Genomic DNA, 19,526 nt, shown 5'->3' on the forward strand with positions numbered 1-19,526 from the left:
CAGTTCAAACTAAAACACTAATGAGGTTTTTCCAAGAGGATCCAGGTGGTTGATGACTCTCTGGAAGTTTTGACATTGTTGGTTCAATCCTGAGATAGAGATTTAATTTTGAAAGCCAATGTTCAGAGGAAAGACGGAAATTCTCATAGAGAAGAACAGTTTTTTTTCTGTCCCAGTCTCTCAAGTTGTTGGAAGACTTGTCAAATGGTTTGAGGTCCTGGTTTTACTCCTCAGTGACTAAATGAACTTTGAAGTCCAACACTAAAAGTGAAAACTCAAAATCTCTCACAACATCAAAGTGGTGAGACATTTAGAGGTTGTGTGTTTGATCCTTATCATATCAGACAGTCCGATACTCAAAGAAAGACTGACTAGCTTTTAGAAATGATGTCTCCAGTGTCTCTGACATAATGTCTCAAAGTGTTAGAGGACTCTTCAGGTGTTTTACAGTCTTTGGTTTGATCATCAGGTGACTCAATAAAGTTTGAAGTCCAACATCCAAAATGAAGACTCAAAATCTCTCTAATTTCAATGTTCATATGGACGCTTGGCTGTCTGAAATTTGTAAACCTATCCTTCAAATCTAAAAAGATTTTCCTTTGAATGGTGGTCGTTTTTTTTTATTTTATTTTTTTTTTATTTAAAGGATTGGATTTTCATTTAAAGTTTAAATAATGTTTTTTTGTTTGTTGGTTTGTTAGTGTTTTGGCGCTGGGTGGCGCTGTTGCCTTCACGTAGCACTCGGTCCGCCCTCCATGTAGACTCTTGAACGCTTCTCCTGCTTTCCTTGACCGCTGCAGCACAGCGGCGGCGGTTTCCCGGGCAACCGAGTAGCGACAACAAACGAAACAGTCGACAAAGTTATCAACAACATCAACAACAACCAAATGACAACGACGGTAGTTAAACACACAAGGTCAACATCAGACGGTTTGTTTTGGTAAAATGTAGATCGTTCCCTCGTTTATTTCAAACAATTTATTTCCACAACTCAGCTGTGAGGTGCTGAGATGAAAGTGGAAACATCACAAGTACAAGCGTTAGTGATTCTCAGAAACTACATTTCACCGTCATGAGCGAGGTATGTGTCCGAGTGGCGGTCCGTATCCGGCCCCTGCTTCCCAAGGAAGTCCTCCACAACCATCAGGTGTGTGTGCGGATGGTGCCGGGCACCGCACAGGTGATGCTCGGCTCGGACCGACTCTACTCCTTCGACCACGCATTTGGACCGACAGCCAGTCAGGATGAGGTGTACCAGTCCTGCGTCCAGCCGCTGGTGGAGTCCCTGGTCGACGGTTGCAATGCCACCGTCTTCTGTTATGGACAAACAGGGTCAGGGAAGACATACACACTCGGAGGGGGGAAACTGGGTAAGTTGCACGGGTGTCAGTTTTCATCCCAAAAATGAGGTTAAAACGATCCAGAGGAGTGATTTAAGAGATAAACTGAATTATTTAGAGCGCATTTCTTTCTTTGACTGAGAAAGATAGGGAAATATTCCATTTGTTCACAATTTTTTTTAAATGTTTGATATATAAATTGAAAAAACAATCAGCTTTATTATCCCTGGGTGGGATTTTCTTAAAACATGGATTAAATTACGACCTGTGTGGTATTAAAAATGTCTTAAAATGTCTTAAATTTAACTTGGTGAACCCTGCAGAAAGCCTGACTTCAAAGTAAGCTTTTCTGACCAGTATTTTGCTGTTAACCCATTGTTATACTTCACATATATACTAGAGATTTGACCTTGAAGGTCTTTTCTAATGTTTCACTCTCTGGTCTTTGCAACATTTACTCTATTACTGTGTCTCTTCCTTCCAAAACCTCTCTCAGATGAAGAGGGAGGAATTATTGACCGTGTGGCCCAAGATGTGTTCTTGTTGTTGGCGGAAAAGAGGAAAAACAGTGATGGTGTGGAGGCCACAGTGCGGGTGTCATATATGGAGCTGTACAGGGAAGAGCTGCGAGACCTGCTGGAGATGCACACCATTCACAAAGAGCTTCATATCAGAGAGGATGAGAAGGGAAACACAGGTAATGAAAATATTCTTTTTCACTGTCAGACAAATGTGACAAAATGTGAATTTATTTTTGTATGTTTCACATAATGTAGATTACATGAGAGGGGATGATCCCATAGGATTTCCTAAACAAAGGACATGAGAATAAATTGATATCACTCTCTGTGTGTTGCCTTTGGGAATTTGTCCATATATCCACCCTCCACCTATTTGTTTACATCAATCCTATTTAAGGACATGCCGTTGATTGCACCACAAAGTTGGTTTTCATGCTACTGACACTCCTTTCTTTGTTAGCGATGTACTTTGTGTACTACTGAGAATCAGTATTGCACTTCCTCAGAGTTGGTTGGACACGCAAGAGACAGATTTAAAAATGAAGGCCAGTATATGGTGGTTTTTGTCCCAAGTATTAAAGGATTCTACACTTCCCATCAGGCCCCCTAAGTAGTGTCCACTTGGTTTCTGTAGTAGCTTTTTAGTCTCCAAGCCCAAGAGATAACCCTGGTGACATTAGTAAAGCTGCAGAAGACATTACATGTAATCAGTCAGAATAACAGGCTGTGTAATAGGCTACTCATTAATAAACTGATTTTAAGATGTAAAATCATTCATTTAATGAATGAGAAACCTTTCAGAGAGGATGAGGAAGTCATAGTAATACAACAAGGACAAAGACACTAAGTTGTACCCTGGGGGAAAGTAATATTTCAACCATGTTTTTTCAGTGGTGGTGGGAGCCAAAGAGATGGCTGTCACCTCAGCAGAGGAGCTACTCAGTGTTCTAGAGATGGGTAACGCTCTACGCCACACCAGCACCACAGGGATGAATGAGCATTCCAGTCGCTCTCATGCCATCCTCACCCTTCAGCTCATCCAGTGTTGCCGCAACAACACCTCCTTAAAGTCTGTCCGCTCTTCCAAACTCTGTCTGGTCGACCTAGCAGGCTCAGAGCGTGCTGGAAAAACTGGCAACACTGGAACACGGCTCAAAGAATCTGTTCATATCAACACAGGCCTGCTTGCACTGGGCAATGTTATCCGTGCCCTGTCTGACCCTGCTCGAACTCGCCGTGGTAACAACTGCAACAGCGCACACATACCATACCGTGCTGCCAAGATCACCCGTCTCCTCCGTGATTCATTGGGTGGCACCGCCCATACACTGATGGTGGCCTGTGTAAGCCCCTCTCACCACAGTGTAGCTGAGACTCTGAGTGTCCTGCAGTTTGCATCCAAGGCCCGTCACATTCGCAACCGTCCCAGAGCAATATCTACTCATACAGAGCTTAAATCATTACCTTCAGCCTGGGACCCCGGCGAGGCTCGACAAGGGGAGCTCGAGTTTGAAGTAAAGACACTGAGAGAGCTACTGAAAGAGAAGGAGAGAGAGATGGAGATGCAGAGGGAGAGGACAGGTGGAGAGATGGAGAGTTTCAAACAGCGCAGTCAGATAAGGTTATCTGAACTAGATCAGAAGATGACCCAAGAGCAATCATCACACTACCACCTCCTGGCACAGGAAGCTGCAGCTCTGCTTGCAGATATCTCTGGCCCCTCTCCAAGTCAATGTTTCAGGCAGGAACTGCAGGACTGGCAGGAGAGACTGGCAGCTGTCAATAACACACATCAAATCGATGATAAGGACTGTTCAGAGGGGAATGGAGACCAGCCTGACCATCTTACATTATTTAAGCTCAGAGAAGAGCTCAAGAAATGCCAGGTAATTATAAAAAGTAAAAAAGAAACATCAGATAGCCTTTAAAGTTAACAAATGTTTGTTTTATCAAACAATTGATGGGAGCTGTTCCACAATCCATAACACTCTATTTCAACTGTGCAATGCCCATCTCAACTCAAAGTGCTAGCTGATATGCCACTAATACTAAGGTTATGTAAATGCACTCAGTCATTTTATTCAATATAGTTGAAATTGATTAAAACAGTAAGCATGCAGACTGCTAATTAATCACTTGTCATTACCCTGTCATATTTCTCTTCTCATACCTTGTAAAGAGCAGTGCAAGTGACAGTGCTGCATAATTTAAAAGGGTCTAGCCTTCCTCATGTAGGAAACCAGTATTGTTATCCAGAAGTTGAAAAGTGTAGTTGTAACTAATAACATCCCATTTAGATGTGGCATACTCATTGCAGTCCTAGTACTGTTTATCCTGGCTTTCTGGCACACCCATAGGAATCGTGTTGTTATAGCTGTGTTTTTCCATGATGAGGTCAAGTCAAAATTTCCATTGTGACATCCTTTAATCCCTGAGAGCCTGAGATGAGATCATATGAACGAAAGCAACAGATGCACTGGATTAATAAAATGCATAGACAGAAACAGCTATTCTGACTTTTAAAAATGAAAAGAGCGCTACTGAATCAATGATGAAATATCCATCAATCAAGGCATAGTGAAGAAAAGTGACATTTTTCTCTTATCTACTCTTACCCTTAGGAAGCTCTCAACATAGAGGAGCATCTATTGGAGCAGAAAGATGCAGAGCTGAGACAGGTACAAAAAGATGTTGAGGGGCTTCTTCAAGAGAGGAAAACCCACCTCCAAGCCTTAGAGGAAGAAAAGGAACATAATCGTATACAGGTGAGGAGAACAACAGTTTTGAATGCAGCTCTGTAATACAGTAGAAAAGGACGCTGCATTCAGTAAATCTGCAAATAAAACTTCAAAACTGTCCTAGAATAAGAATAAGAACAACTTTTTTATTATTTTGTTAAATGCGTGCCTGTGTGTACTGTTGTGTGTGAATGTTTTCAGACTGAACAACTGGTAGACCAACAGATTCTGATTGATCGTCTTCGCAGCGACCTCATGACCTTTCGGGGCACAACCTCAGGGGCCGCAGTGGAAGCAGTGGCTTCTGGGAACTCAGGCAAGAGGCCCCACAGTGTCCCTCTGATCAGACACAGCTATGGACATGGGCCTCCCAGGAAGGTAAGAGGTAGCTGCACTGTTTTGTTCTGTGTGTGTTATTGATTGTGTGTGTATAAGTTGTACCAGATACACTTGACTTTGTAAATACTAAACATAGATTCATGTGTGCATCCACTCACTGTTGTTTCATGACTGTGCATATTTCTGTTCGTATGCATATGTGCGTTTGTAGATTCACTCCAGTCCCCCAGCCTATTCACTGGAGAGGGTGATGGCAGCCTTTAAAATGCGCGGTCATCTCCTTCTGGCTAAGCTTGAGGAAAAGGATGAGGTGTACTGTCCATTCATAAAACAACAGGGAGAGAGCATAGACAGGGCTCAAGAGAAGGAGGAGGAGGATAAGGACTGTGTGAGCAAAATGGCATTTAGGTGAGTGTGTAATACCAGCCTACAGGTTCTTTCTTCGTGAAGCCACCAGTGATTCACATTGAAACTAATTTTAGTTAATGGCGTGCAAGTCACAAAGTTTTTGTTCATGTGCTGCTACGAAAAAAGGTTTCACAAAAATACAGAAAAATGTAATTAAATTATTTATTAATGTTAAATGAAATATAATTTTTTTTCACTTTTGTCGAGATGCTTTTCTTCAGGTGTGGTAACATTTATTCCACATCTGCTCCCGCTTGTGTATAGCAGTGACTGTCCATGCACCAACATGGGAAGACAGGCACTGTGGGGGGTGTTGGTGACAGTTCAGTGACACGCTACAATTTCGGTGTCAAGAATGACTGCATTTTATGCTGCTCTCACAAGTCACAGAATCCCTTAATGTTACACCACTCATTAACTTCAACTAGTAAAAACATTAAAATGACAGCTCAAATACAGTTTTAATCGTGGTAATTTTGACAATAATAGTCTTGCATTTAAGTGCAATGCATTATACATGGCAAACACATGTAGCTAATTCAATTTTGTGCAACCAGTACCAAGCTATTGAGAAATACAGTTTCAAAATAGCCACACCAGTATCTGTGCTCTTGTGCGCCTCAAACTGGTCAAAAATACCTTAGTTTTCCGAACAGCCTCCACATCTATGCACTGCATATTCTTGGACGTGCATTGTGGATAGAACTGCTTTTAAAGAAGATGAAAAGAGCTGATATGATTGGCCATTAATGATGCTAGGATCTAATTTACATAGTTTTCCCCTAGAACTCTGTTTCCAAGTGTACTGCAGGTGTACCGTGCGCCTAAGAAATCCAAAAGGTCTTTGGTTTCACACATATCAATAATCCTTGATTCAGAAAGTCTTGCTTTTCTTAGTGATTTAATCTGAAATCATCTGCCTAATCAAATCCTGTGATGTTACTCCAGGCATTCTTTAAACAGAACATGGACGAGTCGGCAGAAGAAATCAGCTCTGAAAGAGAAAAACACTGGACTGGACCAAACATCTAATGGGAATCCATTAGTACAACAGCCTCAGCGAGCTACAGGTATACTTTACATTTATTTGACAATCTTCTTTTTCCTTGTCTTGTTGTATTCAGGGGGATGCGTTCCTGTCTCCGTTCTCTTCTGTGATATTCCAGGAGTTAATTTATATCCAAGAAGTTTTTTCCTGTTATACTGTTATACTATTTCTTTACAGGGGCCAAGGAAAACCATGCCAAAAAAAGCCATATGATGAAGGCCCATCTAAGAGCCAGTGTTACTGAGAGAAGGATCCAAGATCTGTCAGTCAACATGCGGATGGAAGAGGAGCTCATCAAAGAGCTTGACAAAACTGGTGTTTATATTATTACATACTGTGTGTTTCTGTGTCTGTTGGTTTGAAGATAGTGAGTCAAGAACAATAGAAATCTTTAGCTGATTTGTTTGTGTATTGAGGCTTCTGTCGAAAGGGTTATTTTGGTGATATTCAAAGCCACTAAATATATCTGCAAATTATGCATTTTTTTTGTTTAAAGCAACCATGAATAGAAACTTTCTGACTATACCTGATATCTCACATTTTGAGCTTTGAGCTCACACAGCTGTGTTTTTATCTGATAGACAAGAAAATCCAGGCCGTGGACAGACATGGCAGGCACAACAGAGATGGCACAGAAGCTGGCATGTTGGCAAGACTTTCCTTGCAGAACCAGCAGGTCCGAGCAGAGGTGTATCGCAGCCTTCAGCACATGAGACTGCGGAGAGAGCAGCTTCAGACCAACCTCAGGCAGCAGAGACAGATCACTGACGACAACAAAGAACTTGGCCAAAGTGGGGTTAGTTGCAAAAATGAACCCAGTAACATCAAACATGGTGTCTTGATGATGCAATAGGAAAAGTCTTGTGTAAAGCTATAAGTCAGCTCTGTTGATATAAACTTTGAAATCCTTTTTTTTTCGGTTGATGGGCGAAAATAAACAAAATCCAAAATAGAGAAATGTAAAAGCTGAGACAGCATGGGTAAATTATTAATGGCTCTTGAGTAAAGAGTAAATGTGATTTGTGTTTTTGTTTATAGGAGCAAAAAGCAGGAGATTTGACTGTGTGCAAAAGCATTTACCAGGAAGAGTCAAAGGAAAAGGTAAACCATTTACTACCATAAAGCAGTATAAATTATTTAAAAGTTTGTTTTGCTTTTTCTCCTTCAAAAAACATTTTGACAGAGTTTCTTTTGTATACAACTGTTCCTCCCCATTTATTATTTCTACCCCACTGTCTTCTTATCGTATTAATTTGTCTGTCATCTCCCTCCTTTATCTCCTTGTTCTCACTATAGTTATGTGACAGCAGTTGGCTGGAGCAGGAGGAGGAGTGTGTGCTTCAGAGGAGAGCAGAGCTGCAAGAGCTGGAGGAGGAGCTGAGGAGGAGAGAGGAGGTGGTCCTGCGCAGAGAGGCCTATCTGCAACAAAAAAACAAACTGGAGGAGAAGATGCTACGCTCCAGTCAGGTCAGCCAGTATATATGTTTTTATTATGATTGAGCTAATTTTGTCACATGTCTATGTATGTTTATATCTGGAGGTTTTATATCACTTACTTTTCAGGCTCTGAGTCAGGACTTGCAGCGTGTGTCAATGCAGTTGGAGGCAGTGGAGGAGCACCTGGAGAGCAGTAGCAATGCAAGGCGGACTGGAGGAATTACCAAAGAGGAACTGGAGAAGGAGAGAGACATGCTTAAAAAGAGGAGAGACACTCTGGATGCACAGTTGAAGGAAAACAGAGTACTTACTATGGAGGTCAGAAAGAAGGAAATGTGTTGTATTACAATAACATTGACACCTGATATGATTTATAGATTTTGCAGGTTTTGGTAAAATAAACTTTTGTTCACTTTGATTTTTGTGTGTCCTTATGTAGGAGGGGCATTCCCTGCTCCAGCTGGAGGAAGCTATTGAAGCTCTGGATGCAGCTCTGAAGTTTAAAAACAACTTCATCCAGGACAAACAGAAGAGGATGGCATTCGCAGACTCCTCTTCGTATCAGTCACAAAGCACCAAACCCGCCCCACTCTGTGATGTCATCAGGAAGCTGAGGGAGCTCGCACCAGCCGAGGCTTTGGAGCTGCTCATCAAATATTTCAACAAGGTAAGATAAAATGCACACATACATGGATGTATGCGACATTCTACGCTACTTACAAAACCAACATGCTTCCTTTACTATATTTACTCTTCCCTATTATTTCCTATTTACAAATGAATACAATGTCTGGTGTCTGCGCTTTTCTTAAAACATATTTTTAAATTAGTGAAAAAATGGATTCTACCATGGTGAGATGGAAACTGAATCCTCACTTCTTTTTCTGTTCCAGCAGAAGATTTATGTGTCACCTTTTCTCTTCCTCTGTTATTTACCTTCCCTTGCTTCTCTCTCCAGGTGATGTGCTTGAGTCAAAGATGACTCAGAAATGAAGCAGAACTGTTTTTGCAATGCTAATTAAATTATACCTCTGCCCTCCCTCTGCTTCCCCAATGCTCCCCTCTGTGCCCCTCATTTCCATCTGATATGTCTAAATACCATACCACCAACTTCTCCAGGAGGTTTGTTTGCACCATGTTATACTATTACACCATGAAAAACTCCCTCCCACCTGTTTTACTCTGTCCTTGTTTTTTTCTCAGCATGTGTCAGAGTAAACAAATGTTATATTGTGTAATTATATGTGTTTCTCTGCACTATTCTCTGGCCCCCCTCAACTTTATCATCCTCTCTAGGTTGTTTGTCTTCGTGAGGCAGAGCGCCATTTGCGTTTGCGCTGTGAAGAGCTGGAGCTTCATGCAGGAGAGCAAGAGGGGGTGCTGAGGGAGATGGAGGCTGCCATGCAGCGCCTGGCACTGGATGCAGACCGCAGGCTCACCCAGCAGCACCGAGCTCACCAGAACAACATCCAGCTACTCCTGCAGAAACTTCAAGGTGAGGAAATTAGGTCAGCCTGGAAAAAAAGTTTAGAAGTGAATTTATTTGTCCCATGCCTCTCCATATTTGTACAGAAATTGTGTCATAAATATTGCTGTTTCATTTACTTTGTCTCTGTGTATGCTTGTGTGTGTGTGTGTGCATGTGCGTGTGCATGTCCGTGTGCTTGTGTGCTTGTGTGTTTGTGTGTGTGTGTGTGTGTGTGTGTGTGTGTGTGTGATTAGAGGGTGGATCAGGAGAACCACAGCAGGCTATCCAAGACAGACTGCAGCATCTGGAGAAAGAACTGTTTTTCTACAAGAGCTCCAGCCGGCAGCTAAAAAACAAGCTCAGAGAACTTTTTAGTGGCGCCCTGCACCATGATGATCAGCAGTCATACATACAGGAGCACAGACAAACACACAATATGCAGGTACAAGCAGGCACAAGTAAATCCCAGATGCAAACTGAAGAGTTACAAGCAAGGACACGTATAGCAACAACATACACAAAGATACATGCAGAGCAAACAGACCAAAAGACAAAGTTCGATTCTCATATGAGGAGACATGCACACCAAACCCCCTGTCCTTCCTCATCTTCTGACCTCCAAGCAGACAGAAATACCAAACCTGAATACAATCAGATGCACACACACACACAGTCCCAGGGGAGGAATGAAAGAGAGGCTGGTAACAGTGGGGAAAGTTTAGAGATGACACCAGTCCGTCTGTGTCGCAAAGAACTGAGACAGATCTGTCCTGCTGACCTGCAGATCTCTGGTTCTGCCACAAGGAGGCGGCAGTCTGTTGTGAATACCAGCACAGAATCAATACTAGAAGACTCCATAGAAGTGTCCAAAAACACTGACAGATGATGTTGCATCATTTGCAGATCTATTCAGTGACTTCACGTAGATCAAAGTACCCAAAAGAGTCACTTGACAGCAGTAACGTATACAGCAGATTCCAGTTGGGTAGTAGTAAGCAAAGGAAAATGTTTGTCATAAATGACTGCAGATAAAATTGAATATGAATGACACACTTCTTCCACTCATCTTAAGTATCTTGTGAAAACTGACTTTGTGGGGCTCTGAGGTCAGTGAGAAGTGCCCACAGGTGCATTAAATTATTTCCCAGAATGAAAAAAAGGGTCTGTAGGTAATGCATGTCCATATTCACAATATACTATGAAGATATGTTTTTGTTGTATTTTATTTATTTTTTGTAAATTCACTGTTGTCCTTTGTCGAACATGTAATACCACTGAATAGTGCAACCATGAAAAACTTCAGAGTTTATGACCTTAAAGTGTCCTTTAGAAGGACTGGAGTGTGAATACTTTACAGTGAACCACTTCAGTCTCTTGTCATAGCACTGTCTTCCTATGTCTTCCTGTCTTCTATGCTTAATGTTGTGGAGTTTTTTTTTAATTTAGTAACAGAGGAAACAAAAAGAAAGGCCAGTGTTGTTATGACAAAAAAATTAATTTGATAAATGGCATGTATAGAGAGAATTTCCAATAACTTGGCAGTGTGTTTACACAAAAAACAGAGTGACATTTCCTATTTTGCGATTATAGATACATACATCAAAATACAACACTGCACATTTCATGTTTTGTTCCCGTAAATTTGGAGATTTCTTATGTTTAAAGCTCTTATAGCCTAGATAAAGACATAAAACAAGACAAAAAACTATCTTTGCAATGAATAAATCTTACTGACATAAACACACTGCATGCATAAACGGCAACCTTATGTCGTATGTTGAGTGTGGGGAAAAAAAGCACTTTTCTGATATTATTTCTGTAGTCATAATACTTTACCTTATGGTTGTCACCAACTGCATCAACTAAACTGATTCTCCTCCTTTTACAACACTGCTAGTTTAAAACAATAAGTTAGAGAAAAGGTGTCATCAACCTATAGTTCGAAGTAATCAAATACAGCTGAGTGAGTTTTTCACCTTTAATTTTTGGCACTGTTTAGCACTTAAATGGCCAGTAGATACAGTGTGTTTTCTGCACTAAAACAGTAATGTGTTTTTATGTGTTTTTTGATACAATCTTTTTTTTGTCTGTTAGCTGTACTGTTAGCTATACTTGCTGTGTAAATTATTTCTGTAACTCTACAGTCAAATTTATTAAACTTACTAATTTGCATTTCTCTTTGCTTTGCCTTTATTGTGAGAATTCATTCCATTCCCTCACCCTCAGCCCATGGCCAGATTAATCCATGGAGCCATGGTTTTGGGGGTGAGTGTACTAAAAAACAGTGTGTAGTTGGGCCTCTTGTCATGTTTAAGATGTCTGTGAGGTGTTAAGTTCCACCAAAGAATAATTTCCTCTCTAACGGTTTAATTTAAATAAGTGTTTGAGGCCCAGGTGTAAGTGTAAAACAATTCAATATTCCACAAAATAACAAAGATTTGAGACAAATTTGTGTTGAATAGCTTTTGCGTCATATTAATCATCTCAAGACCACTCAGATTTATCATGTGACCCTTTGGAGGGGCCCTACCCATACACTGGGAATCTAGACTGGATTAGACTGCCCATATATAAAGATCCACCTCAACCAGCTACAACAGTAAATGCCGCTTACACATTGTTGCTTCAGTATAACACTTTAACAACGTCATATATAATAACAGATCAGCCAGAGGGGCAATTTTCTATCTAATGTGTATGTAGATTTTGAATGAAGGATTTTTACTTATAATGGAATATGTATACATTGAGTTACTAATGCTTTTACCTGAGTAAAACAAAAGAACATAATTTAAAGCAGGAACTCAAAAGAGAAATGGCGATATCTGTTGCCAGAATGCGCGGTTTTCCGCCGAATCTAGACAGTCTCTGGGAAACTCCATGTCGGTCAAATTTGGCAACACTATTCCGTATCGCAGCCTTTATCCTTTTTGGCACCACCGGGCTGCTGTACTCAGACAATCGCTGGTAGCAAACCAACGGTAAGCGACAGTTTCCTCACGAACAGGTGAAAGTGTTCTTTAGCAACTTTTCTTGTGAGTACCAGCTTTTCCGGACAAGTCAACCAGTGCATTGAAAACAAAATATCTACGTGAACCTACATTTATATTATTAACCGTCGTGCATCGCTACTTTTGTACTTGTTTGAGGCTAACAAAACCGGCTAAGCCTTTTATAGTTAGCTAGGTTAACTTGCTGCTATGTAATGCTAGCTGCGTCTGTCACTAGACTGTTAGCAATGATACACTTCAAAACACTTAACATTTATCATCATTGTGTCTCTTTTGATAAGATATACTAACGAATAAATATTTTGCTTTAAATAAAGCTGTTGGTCCAGATATGGTGATGTTTTTATTTGAAAACAGGTTGTCACTAGAAGCTAACTCCTTTATAACCGGCTTCAAGTTTCCCATACTGAATTGTTCCTTGTCTTTTGTTATCAGTTAGTTTCCTGTTCGCAATGGCATCATCTGCAATGATCACCGTCCCCACCACCGCCTCCCGCTTCGCCTTGCTTCAGATAGACTCGGATTCGGATTCCGACACCTCCGAACCGGGGAAGACCACCACTAAAAGCGGACGGGACTCCTCTGGGAAGCCCCGACAAGGAAAGGCAGGAGCAGCCGGGGGGAAAGCGGCTCAGGGAAACGACAAGAAGAAAGATAAGAAAAAGAAGAAGAAGGAGCAGCAGCAGAGTGAGGCTAATGAGGTGAGTGACTGTTAGGACAGGAGCATATGACGAACCAGTGCTTCACACAGCACACATCTATGCATATTTCATAACCTCCGTTTTGTGACAGGAATACACAATGACTGAGCTCTTCTGTTGCCGTTTCACACAGGGTGGTGTCAGGCACACTCCAGCAGGCTTTATTTTGATCTCAGTTGTTTAGCACAGGTGTTGGCATTAATTCAAGTTGAGAGTGGAACCAGCGGTTTTTCATTTGAGATGTTTACTCCTTGATAAGACACATCACAAAATGTTGTCTCAATATCACTCACTTAGCCAAAGCAACAGCCAAAATACAGCCTACATACAAACCAGCCAAAAAAGAAGCAACTATTTTCTTTGGTAATAATGTGTAGGGATGTATGCATCTTTTTTCAGTGAGATGATCAAATGGCCCCTCAGAAAGGCAATTTTACTTACATAGCACATTTCTTAACAAGTAATACAGTGTACTTTGCACTCAAATGTAGAGCTTGCAGTTGATAAGTCATTTAATAGATTAGTTCATGGACAGAAAAGTAATTATTGCAACTATTGTGATAATTGATAGTTGTGTCTTTTTTGAAGCAAAAATGTCAACAGGGTATCTACAGGTCTTAAACAGCCTTAAAAGTAGTTAATTCAGTTTCCCTGAAACTGATTTCACCGAATTCCCCAAGAAAGCGCCAGTAGGTATAAATAAGGCTTGAATTTAATTTACAAACGTTAGTAATGTTAATTTTAAAACATTTGGATATGATTGCAGGTTTTCAGGAGACATGCAGACACTGTCACTACTACTAACTACAGTAGCTAGTGTTGTAGCTACTACTACTAGTGTAGTATAGTTATGAGTAAGTGGTGATTTGAGAAAAAACATAAATTAACAGAAGACAACTCAATTTTTGTTAGCGAAAAGAAAGCCCGGTAAGACTCAAAGCTGCTACTTTCCATGCACAAACATGCTGATAGCTTCTAAAGCAAACAACAAACCATGGTAACAGTTCATAATAGAGCAATAATGGTCATATCAGTGTTTGGATTAAATTTTATCTCTCTTTCTATCAGTTACGTAATCTGGCCTTCAAGAAGATTCCTCAGAAGTCCTGTGCCCCACCTCCATGTATGACACTGTCAGGAATAGCCAGTGAACTTCTCACTCCTGCGTCAGGGGACCACAGTATACCTTCAGAGGGGTGGCAGCAGTGGAAGCAGAGGGATGAGCAGGTAAGAGAGAACCACTCCCATCACAAATATGTTAGCAACTTTACTTCCAGCTCTTTTGTGTGGAGCTATTCAGACATCAGCAGCAGAGGAGTGGTTGTGCGGGCAGCTTCCATGTATGCACGGATTGATTGATTTTTCATACATTTACTTAAAATGTCACCTCTTTCCTTCTGTTCTTTACTGAAAACTTGATGGAGAGAGTGAGGATGTTGTTTATTAAAGGCATTAGAAAAGAGCAGATTCATGAAATTCAGTATATTGTCTTTCCCTGATATAACTGCATTTCAAACGGGTCATGTCTGACCTGACAGACATTACAATATATATTTCCCAAGCCCTTGTTGTTCTCTGCACATAGATCTGTTTACCTGCTCTCCCTCTAGATAACCACTGAACTATATGAGGCAGACTTGGAGAAGGCCTTGATTCTAAGTAAACTGGAGTACGAACAACACAAACAGGTACACTGCTTTCATACACACACTAATATACCCCTTTTGAAAAGCATTTTAATGGGAAAGTACAGTTGTCCGAGTTAAAAGGTTTGGAGAAATGTATCAGTCTTATATAGCTCTTAATTTGGAGCAGTATTCATGACAGTGTTGGCATTTATGATATGGCAAGGGATCAGTATGAATATGCTAAATCATCACTCATGTAAATTCATCATCTGAAATTTAGCAGAAACACATTTTGTAAGAAAAGACAATGCAACACAGTCTCAGCCTCGCTTCCCACTGTTTTCACTATTCCTCAAGTTGTGTTGCCCTATGACATACCTGTCACATTCAGACGCCGCAGTGTATTGTCTCCCACATGCTGGCACTTTGAGCAGTTACAGAGGTGCCAGTGGTCATTCAAAACAGGTACTGAATTTGTGATGCCAAGAAACCTTTTCATCTCCTCTGCAAACTTCTCTGGATCTTTTGTTTCAGATGCATTGGAATTAAAGAAAACGGAAAACATCAGCACTAAAAACAAATATTTTGTTGTTAACAATATCAAACTGCGTCTGTCTGTCTTTGCACGGCACAGTTTATAGGTCAATGACTGTGGTGCTAAAATGCTGACTTTAATTCATGATCACGAGGAAATAATCCTTTTTATACAACAACACCAATGGAAAAATTACAAGGTTGTATATTATTCACCTAACATGGATATGAATACAATCCCCTTGATGCTGAAAGTCAATACTTTAACCTCACAGACAGGTTTCATTTGAAATCCAGCGCTGGGATAGCACTATTTTAAATTAAATGATATACTATCAAAATTATTTCTTGTATGAAATGGAAGTTGAAGTCAGTTTTATTTTTTTAAGCCTCATTTAAATAATGATTATAAACTAGGAACTTTTAGTTAGAACTTTAGCTTAAGTTAATCAATCTGCTTTCATTCAGCAGATCAACACAAACACAACCTCGCCAAAGTCACGAGGAGGAAAAGAGGGCGGAGGGAAGAAGGACAAAAAGAAGAATCAGCAGGCAAAAGACAAAAAGACGGTTTCACTGCAGGACTTCCAGGCTGAAGGCAGTGTAGGTGAGACAAACTTATCCATCAGTTTCAAAAGCCATTAAATTAGGATCTTGTGTGCTGTAGCCCACAACACAACCTATAACTGTACTCCCTTTAGCACTGTAAAAACTATACTACATGTATTTTTTCAGAAAACTTTGTGTAAATAATTGTTATATCAGTGTATTTATCTCCTTGCAGAACATTCAAGTAAGAAACAAGAGAAAGAGGTGAGCAAGAATATGCACTGTATAAATATACGGCAACAGTTCTATTTAGCTATACCGAATATGTACAAGGTTTCATTTGGGCCTGAATACATGAGGGATATGGCACACTACTGTTGAAATACTGACCACATTCCCATCCAGGACGCCAGAGCAGCTAACCTGGCACTAGGAATCGGGCAGGAGGAGCGTTTTTTTAATAAACTGGAAGATGACGTCAGTCGGATTATCCAACAGGAGAAGAGACGTGAGCAGTACGCTAACAGCCAGGGGCAAGAAGTCAACACGTCCACAGAACATGAACCAGTGAGTGGACGGACACAAACACACATGTACCACAAAATACTCATCTAGCTGTCTGTGCATGAACATGAACAATGGTCTCTCCTTAGAGCTGTCTGTGCGCACAATTTCACATTAATCAAGTGAAGTTTGTTTCTCCTTACTTAGCTGAGTTAGTGGGAAGTTTAAATTTGTCCTCACTTGCTCTTTTCTCCCTGTTATTCCTGTAAGGACCCTCGGGCAGAGCAACTGAAGTACGAACTGGAGAAGAAAGACCAGGAAATCGATAAGCTAAAGAAGACAATCTCACAGTGGGAGGTCAGCAGTTATAAGCAGTTACTCAGTCATTCTATAATTTCTCTGGAAAATTATAATTTCACCCCTTTTGTTTCGGAATAGGTAGTCTTATGTTAACTGCAGTATGCGGCTCTCCCCTGCAGCTCTCTATCTAACAAGCTTACTGCGGTTTCTTTGTATTTTACCACTCCTCTCTTGAAATATTTTAAACAGGCTGTCAGAACAGTGCAGAGACATATCCATGTAGACGAACAGGAATTTACAGTTCAGAGTACATACGACTCTCCCCTAACCGATGCTCATATTTTTGAATAAAACATATCAGATCATATCTATTTTCTTTTTGTATTTGATGTATGCATTTGCTACAGTAAGCCACAGGCCTTTTTAATTGATACACAAAGGGTTTGATATTTGTTTTAAAGTGACACTGCTGAAGAAAAATTAAAATTCAGGTGATTGATGATTTACTTGAGCTAATTTTAGCTGCACAGCTGAAGGAAGAGTACAGTACATCGGAACAATCAGTGCAGTCTTCAAGGGAAAAAGAAATCAGCACATGGAACTGTGGGAGTTTGTAAAATGGCAAGAAAGAATTCACCAAGGACAGAAAAGCTGGATTTTTGAGAGACTGACTATGAACAGCTTATTGGAAATTTCCTATCAACTGTCTGTTGAGTAGCAAACATTATTTCCCCGGGTATTTGAAATGTGGCATAAAAGTTTCTAGTTTCATGTCTCTCAAATAACGAGAGAGGCTGTGGGCAGCTTGAATTCCTGTTGGTCACAATGGAGTCCAGTACTGACCGGTTTCCAGAATGAAAAAAATGTATCAACATGTCTAACTTTTTAAACCACACCCGTGGCACAACCCAAGTCTCCTTGCCTTTCTGTTGTGTCAAAAGGTTTTTTCTTCTTTCTTCTTAACTCGATAGGTGAAATACAAAGAGGTGAAAGCAAGAAATTCCCAGCTGCTGAAAATGCTCCAACAGGGAGAGAGTGAGTTGAACATCACCCAAATTACACTATGTAGCCCCCCTTTGCTCTCCTTTCCTTTCCTTTCCTTCCCTTCCCTTTCCTTTCCTTTCCTTTCCTTTCCTTTCCTTTCCTTTCCTTTCCTTCCTTTCCTTTCCTTTCCAACCCAAATGAATAATTAATGTTATCTGTCTGATGTTTCTAATCTGTCTCCTTCAGTGAAAGATAAAGCAGAAATCCTTCTACAGGTAGAAGAGCTACTACATATAAAAGAAGAACTGTCATCACAGGTGTGTTATAGTGAGATAATGATTATAAGTGAGGAATGTGGGTGTGTCAGATATTTGTACATCTATGTGCATTTTTTTTTTTTTAGGTAACATTACTACATGCCGCCCTTGAACAAGAAAGATCTAAAGTCAAAGGTCTGCAGTCAGAACAGCCGAAACATCAGGTGAGAATAATCCTCACTTTCTCATTTTCTTGTTACCTCTGAGTGACGTGTGGAAATGTCACCATAACAGGCAAGAATAAGAATCTATATTATATATCTATATATCAGACTTGTGGTTTAGATAGACAAGATGCTTGCATGTTCCTTCTTTCCCTCTCTGTAGACCGCAGAAACAGAAGCCAGTAGGTCAGTTGAAGTGAGAAAGGTTACAGTGTAAGTAATAGACAGTCAGAGTAGATGTAAGGTTAGTCTCAGGTCACTTCAGAGAATTTGTACTTTTTTTTTTAATAATGCCACAGGAGCATTTTCATTGTCAGTAAAACTTTGTTTTAAGTTTTTTTCATTTCATTTTAAATTAATTCATTTCTGTGGCATAGACTCAGAGAGCTATTTTTCTTTTAATGTGTTTTCTCTTTCTATTTTCATTGACTTTGAATTAGGTCAATAAAAACACACACACAGGCTTCAGTGAAGTAAATACAATAATTGTGTACTTTCTCACTTTCGCTTATGTTTGGCAGGGAAATAAAAAAGGGAAGAAAGGCTCGGAGACGGATCTATGAAGGTTTCCAAAGGAAAAGACCTATATAGAAAAAGAAATAATGAATGAACAAATGAAGAAAAGCATTACTGATCGTAATCAGGGTTTTCTTTCCTTAAGGTTTTTTTTTTAGCTTGGACTCCATGTCAGCATAAATGCATGCCTCCCTTAATTACACACACACATACACACACAGTATACACTCCATGTATTACACAGCTGAACACGACAAGAATTAAAGAAACTTCTTAAGTTGATTGACTTTCAAGTTTGTGTTGAAATGATGGCTTGGCACACAGTGCTGCCCTCTGCAGGCACAAGCGTGCCACTGCATCTTTAGTACTGCTGACGGTTGTGTGCCTGATCTTTCTGTGGGTTTTAATGCCAAAATGACAGATGTGAAATTTTTGTTTTTGTTTGTTTGTTTTCTCACTGTTAAGTAAATAAAGTACTTTTTCAGTGAACAAAATTCTTTAATTTTTTTGTATATTGTCTTGAACGTCAAAATTTTACAAAACATCTTTGCCTGAAATGCAAAATGTAACTGTATAGCAAAAGTAATGATAATAGCAATAATCTTTTATTAATGGAGCACTTTTCAAAACCTAATTTACAAAGTACTGCACACAAGGCAGCAAAGTGAAATAAATTCTAAAAGCATTAAAATGCCTTAGATGGTAATAAAACCAATTCTATCAACGTAAGATAAATATGGCATAAAAAGGTAGAAAATTTGGCAATTCGAAGAAATAAAAACTCGAAGTAAAGTCAGGACAAGCACTTACATAAAAAAGATGTTTTATAATTAGATTTAAACTCATTTAATTTAACCCCAATCATCATTATCTTGTGATAGGAAACGTGTTTTTTTGTAATATAAATACACATTTCTTCCTATTGATAATTTTAAAGTATCTCATGTCAAAGCTCGGCCCTGACTCCCACAGTTTGTGCTTCGTAATGTAACAAGTGCTTTGAAATGAACTGAAATGCA

General features: G+C 39.9%; 2 protein-coding genes across 6 annotated transcripts; both read left to right on the forward strand.

The window, feature by feature from the left end:
• The first annotated feature begins 843 nt into the window (after positions 1–843).
• On the forward strand, positions 844–11,471 carry LOC130168984 (kinesin-like protein KIF27). Its single transcript, XM_056375364.1, has 15 exons — positions 844–1,370; positions 1,837–2,037; positions 2,753–3,747; positions 4,483–4,626; positions 4,801–4,977; positions 5,150–5,346; positions 6,295–6,416; positions 6,572–6,709; positions 6,976–7,190; positions 7,433–7,495; positions 7,691–7,861; positions 7,958–8,149; positions 8,271–8,498; positions 9,128–9,326; positions 9,554–11,471. The coding sequence occupies exons 1-15, from the start codon at positions 1,073–1,075 to the stop codon at positions 10,183–10,185; spliced, it is 3,972 nt and encodes a 1,323-aa protein (XP_056231339.1). The 5' UTR covers positions 844–1,072; the 3' UTR covers positions 10,186–11,471.
• Positions 11,472–12,171: 700 nt separating this feature from the next.
• Positions 12,172–18,789, forward strand: gkap1 (G kinase anchoring protein 1). Of its 5 annotated transcripts, none has more exons than XM_056375266.1 (13): positions 12,172–12,280; positions 12,746–13,011; positions 14,080–14,238; positions 14,622–14,699; positions 15,642–15,780; positions 15,958–15,986; positions 16,128–16,289; positions 16,497–16,583; positions 17,498–17,561; positions 17,757–17,827; positions 17,914–17,991; positions 18,155–18,204; positions 18,513–18,789. In XM_056375266.1, the coding sequence occupies exons 2-13, from the start codon at positions 12,763–12,765 to the stop codon at positions 18,580–18,582; spliced, it is 1,236 nt and encodes a 411-aa protein (XP_056231241.1). In that variant the 5' UTR covers positions 12,172–12,280; positions 12,746–12,762; the 3' UTR covers positions 18,583–18,789. The 5 variants fall into 5 exon arrangements, with proteins under 5 accessions (XP_056231241.1, XP_056231243.1, XP_056231244.1 ...); XM_056375268.1 differs by having other exon boundaries at positions 12,173–12,280; positions 15,645–15,780; XM_056375267.1 differs by having other exon boundaries at positions 12,260–12,334.
• Positions 18,790–19,526: the final 737 nt, after the last annotated feature.

Source organism: Seriola aureovittata, chromosome 5 (genome assembly GCF_021018895.1).
Source record: "Seriola aureovittata isolate HTS-2021-v1 ecotype China chromosome 5, ASM2101889v1, whole genome shotgun sequence".
NCBI lineage: Eukaryota > Metazoa > Chordata > Actinopteri > Carangiformes > Carangidae > Seriola > Seriola aureovittata.